The sequence below is a fragment of the Megalopta genalis genome, chromosome 3, assembly GCF_051020955.1.
Source record: "Megalopta genalis isolate 19385.01 chromosome 3, iyMegGena1_principal, whole genome shotgun sequence".
Classification (NCBI taxonomy): domain Eukaryota; kingdom Metazoa; phylum Arthropoda; class Insecta; order Hymenoptera; family Halictidae; genus Megalopta; species Megalopta genalis.
Genome location: NC_135015.1, coordinates 32,009,815 through 32,023,797, shown reverse-complemented (window position 1 = coordinate 32,023,797; position 13,983 = coordinate 32,009,815). Strand labels below are relative to the sequence as shown.

Genomic DNA, 13,983 nt, shown 5'->3' with positions numbered 1-13,983 from the left:
TTATCGGTGGTTGGATGCCAGGCGAGAATTGGGAAACAGAGGAGACAACGCGTCTTTCGATGACAAACGTTTATTTGCGGGATCGCTCTGCTCCCTCAATCGGTGCAGCAGAACGAGTATCTCTTCGGGGCGCGTAGCTCGAGCCATTGTTCCTGGTTCGGCACGTACATTTCCGCCGGCATGCGTTCCAATCCGGGCGATTCCGGGGAGCCGCGCTCGTTCGTTCTGGTAACTGAAAAGTCGAATGAGAAGGAGCAAACCGTGAAATAAATCTCTCGACGGCCGCGAGCCACCGAAAGCGTCGTACCGAGTCGTTTGCGCATCGAGATCGCCTCGCCTGGGTGTCTCAGGAGGAGCCGGCCAACACCCTCGCACCGTCGCAGCACCTCGTTCTTCAGGAGGTGGTTCCTCACCTCCTGCGAAATTATCGAGCAGCTCGTGACCCATTTCGACACGTACGCGAAGTCCGTGAGCAACTGCAGCGCGCCGTACTCGCTGCAACAGATTTACGACGATTGCGACCCAGCCTGAAGAGAATACCGAAGTATCTTAGGACTGCTCGTTCTCTTCCCGACCTCTTATCATTTTTCCGCTTTGGACATCCCACACACGGGCAACGCTGATTCTGATACAAACAGCTCCGTTTAGAAGCGAGGATCAGCTGAGATCGTTTTTATGGACATCCGTCGACTTTCTCATAGTGGAACGCACGATAAAAATTGATAGCAGATCAAGAAAGGATTTTCGAATTTCAAAAATGGCAAGATTATGTCAAGGTTATGTCAAGGTTATTATGTCAAGGTTATTCTCATAGTGGAACGCACGATAAAAATTGATAGCAGATCAAGAAAGGATTTTCGAATTTCAAAAATGGCAAGGTTATGTCAAGATTATGTCAAGGTTAAAATTTTCGAATTTCAAAAATGGCACTCCAAAATCTATTTATTAACGCCGAATCCATCGAGTACTAAAAATGGCTGACACTGCGTTAGTTTGCAAGAACGACAATACTAATTTTATTCAGATCTTTCGCCACATTAAAATATATTCGTGTGAATTCGGAAATTCATTGCAAATCTTTTCCACCAAAAGGATCTTCTCAATTGCATCGATCTCTTGCAGAGAAGGGAAAGATTTCCGGAGAGAAGTGCCAATGGAAACGGATCGAATAAAGAAGAAACGAAGTATGTATTTCATCCCGCGAACCGCGCTACCACCCTTCCGAGCAGAATTCCCAGGATTTACCTGAATTTAATTCGATGCAGGTATATGTAGTCGAGCCACGCCTCGCACATAATTCTGAGGATCATGTTCGACGTCTCGTGGTCCTCGATAACCTCCAGCACCGGGAGCAGAACCTTTTCTATGGAATGCACACGGCTTTTAGCGGACGCAGTCGCGTCGGTGGATAGTTTTAAAGGAGTCTTTCGTACCGAAGTATGCTTCCACGTAGAGGCTGGCCGCGGCCGGGGCCACGTTGCTGCCGCGTCGCCAGTAACTGGACCTTGGGAAACACATGTGGAGATTTGCTAGGCTGACCACGCGACAGATCTTGGCGAGAATGTGCGTGCACTCGGTGGAACACTTCTGCGAACGTGATCGAAAAACCGTTGTTCCCGAAATACTTTTCTACGATCGATCGACCTGTAGAATCGACCGGCTTCCTACCTGGAGCAAGCTCACGTTGACGTTCACCTCGGAGACGATTTTCGCCCTCATGTTCCCGCAGACGTACACCTGAACGCTGACGGCGTCTGTAGACAGTTCGTTCGTGTGATCAGCGAGCTAGAACGAGACCATCGACAGCGGTGAATGAGGGGGGGGGGGGGAAGTTCGCGAACGATCGGCGCAAAGGTGAGAATACTTTTAGATAAGAAAGCTCCTCGAGGAAGTTCGGTATGTCACCCTTGACCAGCAAGAAGAACACCTCCAGCTCCCAAGTATGAGCTATGATCTTCGCCTCCTGAAGGATCCACAGCCTGGCGGTGTGTACCGAATGATCCAGCCGATGGAGGACCACGATCTGCTCGGAGAGAGGCAGCTCCATCAACGGGGCTCCGATCACCCATTCGCCCCCTGCCTCGCATTCGTTGCTCAGCCGGACCAGCAGCTGGAACAGCTCCGCGAACTTCTGGCCCGTGTCCGTGCCCTGCAAAGTCATCGAATTCTACCGACATGTAATTTCACTCCACTTCGCCACCGACCTCTGCGGAGGAAGCTCTCGATCGACATTGGAAAGCAGAGGTGTACGCGAGTCTGAAAAGTTGGTCCCAGGCAGTGATTGTAGCATGATAGCCGAGAGCGTCGCAGAGGTTCTGGAGGGCTGGTCTGACGGTCTGTGGCACTGGAATATTAAGAAACGAAATTACAGAAAGTCCCAAAGAAACGTCTATCGAGGTTCTATCGGGTTGGCAACTAAGTAATTGCCGATTTCAGTTATAGATGTCTCTCACTCTCATTTTTACGATATCCGTAAATGTTATATTATAAAATTATTATTATTATTATTATTATTATTATTATGTTATTTTTTATTATCCGTGAATGTTAGCAACTGGACAAATTGAATGCAGCGGTCAAGGAAAAGCGACCAGAATTGGTCAATCGTAAAAGTGTCATTTTCCAGCAGGACAATGCTAGGCCGCACACGTCTTTGTACACTCGGCAAAAATTGATGGATATTGGTTGGGAATTGATGTTACACCCACCATACAGTCCTGATCTCGCGCCATCGGATTACCACTTATTTCGATCCCTGGACAACTCCCTTCGTGGTAAAACTTTTAATGACGATGACGCTGTAAAATCTCACTGAACTCAGTTTTTGGCCGAAAAGGATCAAACTTTCTACGAGCGTGGAATTTTCAAGTTGTCAGAGAGATGGCAAAAGGTCATCGAACAAAATGGAAAATACATTACAGATTAAACTTCGTTCCAAGTAAAAAGAAATTTTTTATTTCATTGAACAAATCGGCAATTACTTAGTTGCCAACCCAATACTTTCGATTCGAGGAGATTCACCGCGATTCCTTTGAACGAACTGGCTGAGCCAGTCCTTTAGATGCTGTGCCCCGTGACTGTGATGAGTAGCGAGCCCTTCCGGTGACCACCATAAGATCACATGATCCAGGATCCCCGACAGAGCTCCCCAGGCGACTTCCTGATAGTAGTTCTTCACCTTCTTCATCGCGCTGCCTCTCAGTCTGGTCTCGCCTGCGCGTTCTCGTGTCTCTAATTAATCGTTCTACAGGGTGTCCCGAAAATGTCTCGCAATCCGGAAACGAGAGGTTCCTGAGGTCATTTGAAGCAACTTTTTCCTTTGCGAAAATGTTCTCCGATGCTTCGTTCACGAGTTATTAACGAGAAACACTGACCAATAAGAGGCGAGCTCGGCTGGCGCGCGGCGGCCCAGCCAACGAGTGCACGGAGCCCAGTTCCGCTCATTGACTCGGCCGTCTCGCGCCAAATGATCTCGCCTCCGAATGGTCACTGTTTTCCGTTAATAACTCGTAAACGAAGCCGCGGATTGCATTTTCGCTAAGGAAGAAGTTGCTTCAAATCGCCTCGGGAATCCCCTACTTTCGGATTGCGAGACATTTTTGGGACATCCTGTAGATCGATGGAAGGCCCGTGGACGCTCGTCGTTCGTCGAAGAAATGAGCGTTGACAGGCTGTTTTCGTGGAACAAAAGGATCGATCTCGAATACCCGTTGACGCAACAAACCTTTGACGGTCTTGAGCGCGTCGTTGCCCAACAAACGCGGCGAAACATCTTGCGCGACGTTCAACAGCCTGAGGACCTGCTCGTTCTGAGTATTGACCAGGGTCTGGATGCTCTCGACGTTCGACATCTCCATCTCGGTTCTCGATGAAGTGCTCTCGATCGGCGGCGTCAAGTGTCTCGTGAGGGCCCTGCAAATCAATTCTTCCGTGAACGCCGGGGCTCGACGCCGAAGGAACAATAAAGAAGATTGCTTTCACAGGGTCCCTGCGAACCGGTAGATCTCGATACTCGAATTCTCGGAGACGTCGCTGTCGCCGGCCTCCGTGGTCCCGGAGTCCGCGTTCTCGCGGGGCTCGTAATTCGCTAGGAGACAGTCGATCAGCTCGTGACAGGACTCCTCGGCTCTGTTCTTCGCCAGGATCTGAAATCGTTGCGTTCCTCGTGAACACCTTTCGTCGCTGGAAGAAATCTTTCCATTGAAACACAGCGATCGTAAGGTGCCTGCCTGCAAAATCCGCGTGACGGACATCTTCTTCAACGGCTCGAGCATCTGCGGGCTGTCGTTGTGGAAGACGTTCGTGGACGAATCCGACACGTCGATGTCCTGGTCCAGGATCTCGTTGTAGACGTTCACCAATCTGCAATTTGCCAGAGACCCTCGAGGAAAGTGGCGGTTCTATTTCGTGCCCGATAAGGAAGACCGACGTGCCCACCTGAAAACGAGCCTGAGCAGCTCCTCGCTCCTGCAATCGACGATCTCGTTGATCAAATTCCGGGTGAACCGAGCGAGCACGTTCAACTTCCGTTTCGTCGACATCAGAAAATAACGCGTCTTGTGCCTGTAGATCGGATGCGGGCTCAGGCTAGCCGAACAAATCGATTTGTACCCGTTCATCGCCTCCTCCACGTCGTTCGCGACGCCGTTGCAGACCTGTGATCAAGACGAGCACTGTTGAATATTTACAGGCAACGTAAATAATCGTAACAGAGTTAATTTTTATTGAAAAAAAAAAAAGAAAAGGAAGCACACATAAAGCAAACCGATATTACGGGTGATGTTGACACAACTACACACCTCGCTCGTCCGCAAGCAACTAACTAAAGAACAAAATTTTTGGCCGTAGTAGCCTCAAAAAAAAACAAAGAAGAAAAGGCAACGCAGACAGTAGACAGTCGTCGCACTCTCTCGCCAGATGCGACGCAGCTCATCATACAACAATGTAGTAGCATAATTTAAAATATTATGTCACACGCAGGGACAACCTTCAACAAACGCGTCGAGCCATTCGGGAGCAAATTTCGAAGCGACCTGGTGCACCTTTTCGGAGGCGCGCGAAGCAAATCTCCAGGGACTCGAGCGCGCGTCGAACATTCGGCCGAAACGCTGCGTCAATTTCTGTGTCCCTTGTTCACGATTTTTACAGAGCCGGAACACGATCGCTAACGCGAGAAGATGCTAGAGATCCCGGCGACGAGACGACCACGATCGAAGAGCATGATTCGGGAGCGGGCCAGAGATAATTTTAACAATCGAGCAACGGCGCGGATCCGGTTTGATAATGAGAAACTAAACTGTGCCGAGGAACTTGGCGGTGACTAAAGTTAGTTTCGCACCTCCAGATCACAAGCCTGAACGTCTGTAATGTCCCGGATGATTAAGGCTATGCATTCCGCGAGGTTGCCCATTCTGTCGTCGAGCGAGGACGACTCGGCGAACCATTTCTCCAGGACGCCGCCAGGAAGTGGCAGCCACTTGCTGATGTTTGCTCTGTAATTGTTATCCATGCGGCCCTCCGATGTTTCCCCGGCTTCCGGTAGCCCGATCGAGATCACCGGATCATCCCCTCGGCATTGGTCCCCTTGAACACCTGCTGTCGAATCCCCGAATCAATCCCCAAGGTTAAGCACTTGCCCTCGTTTTTCTAGCTACGGTTAAATTCATTGATCTCTTCCGCGGGGTTGCGAACATCTCGCGGAACCGTGGAATTTGTAAATTGTGTGTGTACAGGATCTGTTGGCGAACCGTGAACCGAACATTTCGTTATCTTTAATCGCACCTTTCTCATCCGGAAGCTCGGTACTTCACTGTCCGAACATCTCACTCCATCGTTAACGAATCGACCGGCACATAGTGTTCCGATAGAAACATGGATACGAGAGAATTAAGAAACTTAATTCTAGCGAAGGGACACGGTGTTGGCTAGGCAACAATCGTACTAATCGCCAGCTGTTGCCACGGGAACGCCTGACGCATGGCAACCATTCAGTCTATAATGCAACCTCGGGAATCCCCGTATTTTAGCGAAACCGATTGCGTTCGTCTATTCCGATAATAGACTATAACAAATAATTATTATTATTCTATCGTATTAATAATGAACTGTAATCATTGTTCTCAGCTTAGCGATAGTGGAACGTCGCTAATTTTTTATGACCGTCCGGTTCTACTAACTGAATTAGCTAAAACTACCTCTGCGGATACGGTGAAACATTGTTTCCGTTTGAAGTGATCCAGCTCTGCTGAGTAGTTATTAATTAATAGCAAATGCTGTTGGACCATTTTTCCATTCGAAGAGTTCGAAGAATTCCCATATGGTACGTGAGTACGTGGTATAGTGACGTGAATGCTTCAGATTACCACAGGGGGGTGCAGGGGAATCCGCGATATCCCACTCCTCTATCACAGCACGTAGACGGGGCATGGGTTATCAGGTGGTGGGGGATTTGTTTTTTCCACTTGTCACGGTCGGGCAATATTATTGCATTCTTATGTACACTTGTGCACGGTTACGTATAATTATAGGCGGTAGTACGTCGTGGATTAGTGATGTTATTGGTTCTTTTTTTTCTATTTTAATTTACTTGTAACAACGGGCAATTATTACAGATGTTACGAATTTCAATAAGACATTGTGCTTTAATTGTTCTCTTCATCGGTGTGGGGATGGTAACATAAAACTTTGTAGCATAAGCAGTTTCAAACGGTCAGTAGTGTAACGAAGCCACGATTCATCGGTACCTTTCCTTACACGATCATAGATAAAAATATGGGTAAACGTTTCTTCTTCGGTTTTCGAAATCGAGTGTTTTCGTATAAACGTGATCTTGTTTTTAGGCAATTCTAAGAGTAGGAACAACAGCCGGATTCATGCTAGACCCCATGAAACTCAACATGTTGGAAATGTTCAAAGAGTACCTCCTACTGTTTCTCCACCTCAGCCCTTTCTGACACTAGAAGAATTTTTCGAAAATTGGTCCTCATGGAAGCAGAATTTCCTAAAATATAAAGCATCGATGCCAAGAAACACTGAATCAGGATGGGAAAACACTCTTTTAAACCTAATGGGACCTATTGGACAAGATATTTATACCACGATCAAATCTCCATACAAAAGTGAGCATTTGGATGCGTTGCTTATCAAATTTGACGAGTACTCTATATTTAAAACAAAAAGAAGGTTACCCCGTGAGAACGTTTACGAATACATTGATGATCTACAGGTACAGACGAAACAATTCTAAACTTACTATATGACCATTCTACAAGCTTTCGATAGTTTTACAATCTTCATTTTTCAGACTATTGTGCGGAGTAAGAATTTTGAAAACATAGAACCAATTATCAAACAAAGAATTTTGAGTGAAATCGATGAGGCTGAATTTACCACTGTTGCCAAAACATTTATGCCCAAATTTATATTCGCATCTGCCTATAACAAATTGATGCTAAAAGAAATTGCATTTCTTTGGGATTTCTATATCTCGCAGAGGAATTGCAAAAAGTGTGGGAACGATCATGAGCCAAATAAATGTCCAGCAATCGGCAAGCAATGTCAAAAATGTAATAAATTCGATCATTATAATAGAAGGTGTCCATTATCCTTCATGTTCGAGTGCAAATATTGTGGAGGTAGCCACTTTATTAAGAAATGTCCTGCTTATAATGCGATTTGTACCGAATGTCAAAGATTAAATCATTTCTCTTGGAAATGTCAGACGACACATATATCGGAATGCCACTTCTGTGGTATGTCCCATGCTGCATCTAGATCATCGTGTCCAGGAAATAACGCATACTGCATATATTGCCAATTGAAAGGACATTTCAGTTCTAAGTGTAAGAGAAGACCTCGACCTTGTAGGAACTAAAATATTACAAAGAACCTACGAGCTAGTCTGAAGTAGAACTTTTAAATTTGTTTATATTTCCATTTTTTTGTTTATGATAACATAACATACAATATAATATTTTTTAATACCAACCGAAGGTGCTATTATATAATTTCCTCTAGCAAACGTTTTTCCTGCCATTTCATTTCATTCCACTGAGCCTCAAACATTTGGTATTGTCCCTGAGTACGGTAATAGCTGAAGCAAAGTAAACGACCAAAACTATTTATAGATAGATACTCCTGGACTTAGACAGGGCTTATATACATCTAATATCACTTACTAACGGTATTCTGTGCATGCTGCTATAGTTAATAAGGTGAATATGTTGCATGTACCAGCAATGTCTTGCACAGGTATCAAGTGAGTAGATTCTAACACACGTTTTGTGCCTATAAGTATCAAAGTACCGTACACTTTGAAGACTACGAACTTGTCCTGACAAAGAAATACCATAATTGTCAGATACACTTTAATACCTGTACATTAATCATTCAGTCCCCTACGATTTTTAGAATCCTCTATTAAATAGAAAATTTGCAATCTTTTAAGATGATTCTTACCCATATGGCACGGTAAGAATTGTCATCCTTATAGTAAAGCTCTTCTTCGCTTAAATTATTGAAAAAAACTGGAAATTCTGACTTGTTACCGGTTGTCATAGCTCTAAGGTGAGCAGACCTCTCTGACTTCGGTATAAGTGTTCCCACAGTTTGAATTGTTTTAATACCATTCTCTTCGAAATCTTCGCAAGAACAATGTATGTTGATGTGTTCAACCAACATAGGAACATAGGGAATATCATCATACATTATGCTGTTACGCATTCCTAAGGAAACTTTCCAATTATCACAAGCATATTTCTTATTCCTTTTGCGGCAAGAAATATTATTCGAATTATCAATATCCATTTTCCATTCTTGACTTATTTTGCTGCTATTCTTCGTTCATATTCCAGAAAAGTTTATTTTTTACTCTACGTCCATAGCGCTCTCTACAGAAGAAGTTCTGAACCCGATCCTACCTCCTCTTCCTTCTAACTCCTAACGCGATCCTACCATATAGTTCATTTCAAATAACACACCACATGTTTTTATGCACCACCATATACCTCGTCTGCGCTCGTATTTGGTGTGTGCCGATACTGTAACCGTATAAAGATAATGTAAATTTCGAGGCAAAGTATTAGCACGAACAAGGTATAGGAGTAGACCTAGCACTACAAACGAGGTATAGGAGTAGACCTGACACCCGATACACTGTCACTAAGCTATGCCAAGACGTGCGTACGTAATACGAACAAGGTATACAGAATACTCGATCTTCACTAACAAGCTTAAATTTCTGAAGATACTGGTAACAACGAAAGCGACACTGTAATGGTAATGCTACGAGCGACGTTGTCCATCGGTTTGAGCATTTTACCACGGATGGCATTACTATAGCGAAATTATGATCAGATATGAATTGATTTTTCGTTCCTCTTATATCATTTAAAAACAAAAACGTTTATTTTCTTTCTTCAAACGATGGCCTATATGATTTTGATAATTCGATAAATCATAATATTCACAGATAATTACACAGTTATTGGCATACTGCGAATTTTACGGTACTTATGACTAAAACGAATCGAATGAAAAATTATAGCGACATTCCATTAAAATGAATATTTTAAGGATTCGTTGGGGTCGTGTTACGATGAAATATAAGTTGAACTTTTACTAGAATAATATAAGTCATCGTTTAAAAAAAGAAAATTAGAAATACATCAGGCATTTCGTTGTGTTATATGCTTGAATTCCGAAATATTGGGTTGGCAACTAAGTAATTCCCGATTTGTTCAATGAAATAAAAAATTTCTTTTTACTTGGAACGAAGTTTAATCTGTAATGTATTTTCCATTTGGTTCGATGACCTTTTGCCATCTCTCTGACAACTTGAAAATTCCACGCTCGTAGAAAGTCTGATTCTTTTCGGATTCTATCGTAATTTATATTCCTATTGAACGCTTAATTCAGCTTATCTCTATTTATATCCAGCCATAATTAGAATTTGTATCGAAGATCTATGACGCTTTAAACTTATATCAAAGATTAAAGATTCGAATTAAATTTGAACTTCTGGTAGAATGCATTCCAATTCGAGTTTCTATCTAGCTTATCGTAACCGGAATTTGTATTAAAAATCTATTGCTATTAAAATTCCTATTAGAACGAATTTCCTATTTTATATTATTCCTATAGTATATATATTATTTCTATTGAGTTGGCAACTAAGTAATTGCCGATTCGTTCAATGAAATAAAAAATTTCTTCTTACTTGGAACGAAGTTTAATCTATAATGTATTATCCATTTTATTCGATGACCTTTTGTCATCTCTCTGACAACTTGAAAATTCCACGCTCGTAGAAAGTCTGACCCTTTTTGGCCAAAAACTGAATTAAGTGAGATTTTACAGCGTCATCATCATTAAAAGTTTCACCACGAAGGGAGTTGTCCAGGGATCGAAATAAGTGGTAATCCGATGACGCGAGATCAGGGCTATATGGTGGGTGTAACATCAATTCCCAACCAATATCCATCAATTTTTGCCGAGTGGACAAAGACGTGTGCGGCCTAGCATTGTCCTGCTGGAAAATGACACCTTTACGATTGACCAATTCTGCTCGCTTTTCCTTGACCGCTGCATTCAATTTGTCCAGTTGCTAACATTCACGGATAATAAAAAATAACATAATAATAATAATAATAATAATAATAATAATAATAATAATAATTTTATAATATAACATTTACGGATATCGTAAAAATGAGAATGAGAGACATCTATAACTGAAATCGGCAATTACTTAGTTTCCAACCCAATATATTCAATCGTTTTCCACAAGAAGCTCTTTGTGATTTCGACCAATTTGAAAATTGAAAATGCAGCATCGTGCAAACGGCACGGTTAAATTTAGTCCGAAGTCGACATCGTCCCCTAATTATAAATTCCGAAACGCTGGTCATTCGAGAATCAAACGAACGTAGTTGGACCTTGTAGAAAACGAACGAACGAATGAATGGAAGACAAGGATCGTCTGCGAGTGTCGGCCTCCTGGAATTCCGCCCCCGCAGTAATATTATTCATAAACCGGTCTATTCCGGGGCTAATCGAAATCACGGGCGCCATTAAATCGCCGGGGGCCGCGCCCTTTAATCGTCGCCTGACAACGTTACCGGTCCGATTTGTCATCCACGAAATTGAGTCGCATCTGCACCGGTCCGTACACTGTACACGTCCGGGGCCGTTCTGCTTCCGAGCATAAAGCGGAATCCGCTCGGAATATGTGTGCGCGCGCGCGCGCGCGTGCACACCGACACAATGTCACCGGTTGTACACGGTGTCCTCGAGGACAACATAATGGCAGCCGGCGAGCGTATACGAGCGCGGACCATTAATATATGGCCACGGGGGCCATTGTTGCGAATTAGGTACCATTGAGCGACCCATTGTCGATGACAACAGGGGTGCCACGATCCGGCAACTGCGTTTTGATGAACTTCGCTCGATGAACCTTGGCCCGCGCGCGCTCCTTGTCCCTCGTTCTTTGCGGACCATTAATTTCCTTCGGCCCTTCGCCGGGCTAATCCGTTCGCTGAAATTCCGCCGGCATGCAGATACATGCACGTTGCAACATCGTTCCCGACCCGCCACTTCCCTTCCCCTCGCATCGAAATTAATTTGTCCCGCGACTTGTCGAATCGCCGCGATGCGAAAAATATGCTTCTTCTTCTCGTCGAATGAGACGAAGATTGGAACGATCGGCTGCCGTGTTTTCCAGCTGGTAAAAATATCAAATTTTCTTCTTCTTTTAGAAAATTATCGGGCGGGTAAGAGTTAACGGATTTGGAAAAATCTCTTAACATAATCGTTTATCGGTCAAGTTTCTGGATCGAAACGATTTCATCGAGGCTGCATCGTCACCGGTAAACGAAGGGACACGATTCGTGGCAGCTGCGAGGTAACTTCACTTCGAACGATGCTGCACGACAAGGTCGCTATGCTTCTGAAAAATGTTCAAGCCGTTCGACGATACAACTCGGTTGTCGAGAATCCGCCTAATAGACTCGCCAAAAGCGTTTCTCGGTTTAGGAAAAACGAGAGCAACGAGAAAGTACATCGGGTACCCGTGTTCGAGCGTTGCTTACGCAAGATTCCGGCGAAGGAATGGTAATGAGGAAGAGGAGAGAAGATCCACGAGTCCCGATAAGGGACACGGTGCTACGCCACTGTGTATTTACCAATGGCAATCGAAACGCCATTAGCAGCCGGTGGCATTAAACGAGCTTGTTCGCGAACCAGGTAGCCATCTTGCTCGCCGGCTTCCACGAAAATTAACTACTCGCGGCGCGGCGCGGCGCGGCGCCGCGCGTTCGTTCGATCCGAAATTCATTAATTTTCCACGGGACGCGACCGTGCACACGTCTCCGCTCGATCACCCGCGGCGTCCGCTCGCTATTTAACGCACGCCTCGCCTCGTTTCGAAATCGAATTACACGTCGATGGAATTAGCTTCCGTCAACGAGAGCCGCTCTTTATTAACCGCTCGCACCTGCCTCGGACCGCGACCTCTGCTCCTCCTGCCCTAATCAACCGCTCCGTCCATGTAGAGACGTGGCAATTAGTACGACGCCACAGTGGGTCCTCGATTATCCGAACCTGTGTCCGAGTTCTTCGTGTTTGTTCAAGCTGATCCATTACGAGATACATTGTAACACGTCCTTCTCTCTTCCATCGACGACTCGACTCGTCGACTTTGTACTGGGTTGACAACTAAGTAATTGCCGATTTGTTCAATGAAATAAAAAATTTCTTTTTACTTGGAACGAAGTTTAATCTATAATGTATTTTCCATTTTGTTCGATGACCTTTTGCCATCTCTCTGACAACTTGAAAATTCCACGCTCGTAGAAAGTCTGATTCTTTTCGGATTCTATCGTAATCTATATTCCTATTGAACGCTTAATTCAGCTTATCTCTATTTATATCCAGCCGTAATTAGAATTTGTATCGAAGATCTATGACGCTTTAAACTTATATCAAAGATTAAAGATTCGAATTAAATTTGATCTTCTGGTAGAATTCATTCCAATTCGAGTTTCTATCTAGCTTATCGTAACCGGAATTTGTATTAAAAATCTATTGCTATTAAAATTCCTATTAGAACGAATTTCCTATTTTATATTAGTCCTATAGTATATATATTATTTCTATTGAGTTGGCAACTAAGTAATTGCCGATGACTAAGTAATTGTTCAATGAAATAAAAATTTTCTTTTTCACTTGGAATGAAGTTTAATCTATAATGTATTTTCCATGTTGTTCGATGACCTTTTGCCATCTCTCCGACGACTTGAAAATTCCACGCTCGTAGAAAGTCTGATCCTTTTCGGCCAAAAACTGAGTTCAGTGAGATTTTACAGCGTCATCGTCATTAAAAGTTTTACCACGAAGGGAGTTGTCCAGGGATCGAAATAAGTGGTAATCCGATGGCGCGAGATCAGGACTGTATGGTGGGTGTAACATCAATTCCTAACCAATGTCCATCAATTTTTGCCGATTGGACAAAGACGTGTGCGGCCTAGCATTGTCCTGATGGAAAATGACACCTTTACGATTGACCAATTCTGGTCGCTTTTCCTTGACCGCTGCATTCAATTTGTCCAGTTGCTAACATTCACGGATAATAAAAAATAACATAATAATAATAATAATAATAACTTTATAATATAACATTTACGGATATCATAAAAATGGAAGTGAGAGACATATATAACTGAAATCGGTGATTACTTGGTTGTCAACCCAATACAATCTTCGAACCTCCCAGGTTCACACGAGAATCGAGACTGCCGTTCGTTCTTCTATCTCGTACTTGATCTATACTTCGCACAGTTCTTTTTTTATTGCAATGCGTGCTGCGATTAAGAAGCTCGTTCGCGAAAATGTCTCGCGAAAATATTTCTCCGGTTTCGGTGATCGTCGAAGTCCAAACACCGAAACCTTCCATGCCGGTCAAAATGTTGTGTCTTTCCTTTTTAA

The 13,983-nt window shown here is 43.8% G+C and overlaps 3 protein-coding genes across 9 annotated transcripts; 1 reads left to right on the top strand and 2 right to left on the bottom strand.

Annotated features, from left to right (window-relative positions):
- Positions 1-54: 54 nt before the first annotated feature.
- On the bottom strand, positions 55-8,092 carry LOC143259208 (coiled-coil domain-containing protein 142). 5 transcript variants are annotated; one of them, XM_076520610.1, is made up of 14 exons: positions 7,988-8,092; positions 5,339-5,595; positions 4,438-4,655; positions 4,230-4,362; positions 3,997-4,145; positions 3,725-3,912; positions 3,022-3,213; positions 2,205-2,344; positions 1,865-2,149; positions 1,669-1,785; positions 1,434-1,587; positions 1,246-1,363; positions 308-495; positions 55-232 (listed from the first exon to the last, which is right to left on the bottom strand). In XM_076520610.1, exons 2-14 carry the CDS (start codon positions 5,507-5,509, stop codon positions 96-98), a joined length of 2,190 nt encoding a protein of 729 aa, XP_076376725.1. In that variant the 5' UTR covers positions 5,510-5,595; positions 7,988-8,092; the 3' UTR covers positions 55-95. The 5 variants fall into 5 exon arrangements, with proteins under 5 accessions (XP_076376725.1, XP_076376726.1, XP_076376724.1 ...); XM_076520611.1 differs by having other exon boundaries at positions 5,339-5,592; XM_076520609.1 differs by lacking the exon at positions 7,988-8,092 and adding an exon at positions 5,782-6,390.
- On the top strand, positions 6,505-7,986 carry LOC143259209 (uncharacterized). Its single transcript, XM_076520613.1, has 3 exons — positions 6,505-6,775; positions 6,840-7,225; positions 7,304-7,986. The coding sequence occupies exons 1-3, from the start codon at positions 6,772-6,774 to the stop codon at positions 7,871-7,873; spliced, it is 960 nt and encodes a 319-aa protein (XP_076376728.1). The 5' UTR covers positions 6,505-6,771; the 3' UTR covers positions 7,874-7,986.
- Positions 7,902-8,900, bottom strand: LOC143259210 (uncharacterized). 3 transcript variants are annotated; one of them, XM_076520614.1, is made up of 3 exons: positions 8,458-8,900; positions 8,178-8,332; positions 7,902-8,116 (listed from the first exon to the last, which is right to left on the bottom strand). In XM_076520614.1, exons 1-3 carry the CDS (start codon positions 8,803-8,805, stop codon positions 7,999-8,001), a joined length of 621 nt encoding a protein of 206 aa, XP_076376729.1. In that variant the 5' UTR covers positions 8,806-8,900; the 3' UTR covers positions 7,902-7,998. The 3 variants fall into 3 exon arrangements, with proteins under 3 accessions (XP_076376729.1, XP_076376731.1, XP_076376730.1); XM_076520616.1 differs by having other exon boundaries at positions 7,902-8,092; positions 8,182-8,332; XM_076520615.1 differs by having other exon boundaries at positions 7,902-8,092; positions 8,458-8,899.
- Positions 8,901-13,983: the final 5,083 nt, after the last annotated feature.

Excerpts from the sequence above, each read along its gene's own strand:
- LOC143259208 (XM_076520610.1), bottom strand. The coding sequence starts at position 5,509 with ATGGATAACAATTACAGAGCAAACATCAGCAAGTGGCTGCCACTTCCT. Across the intron at positions 4,146-4,229 it reads CCGTCACGCGGATTTTGCAG|ATCCTGGCGAAGAACAGAGC; the intron begins GCAGGCACCTTA and ends CAACGATTTCAG. Across the intron at positions 1,588-1,668 it reads TCAACGTGAGCTTGCTCCAG|AAGTGTTCCACCGAGTGCAC; the intron begins GTAGGAAGCCGG and ends TCACGTTCGCAG.
- LOC143259209 (XM_076520613.1), top strand. Across the intron at positions 7,226-7,303 it reads AATACATTGATGATCTACAG|ACTATTGTGCGGAGTAAGAA; the intron begins GTACAGACGAAA and ends TTCATTTTTCAG.
- LOC143259210 (XM_076520614.1), bottom strand. The coding sequence starts at position 8,805 with ATGGATATTGATAATTCGAATAATATTTCTTGCCGCAAAAGGAATAAG. Across the intron at positions 8,333-8,457 it reads ATTCTTACCGTGCCATATGG|GACAAGTTCGTAGTCTTCAA; the intron begins GTAAGAATCATC and ends TTTCTTTGTCAG. Across the intron at positions 8,117-8,177 it reads GCATGCACAGAATACCGTTA|TTTTGGTCGTTTACTTTGCT; the intron begins GTAAGTGATATT and ends ATCTATAAATAG.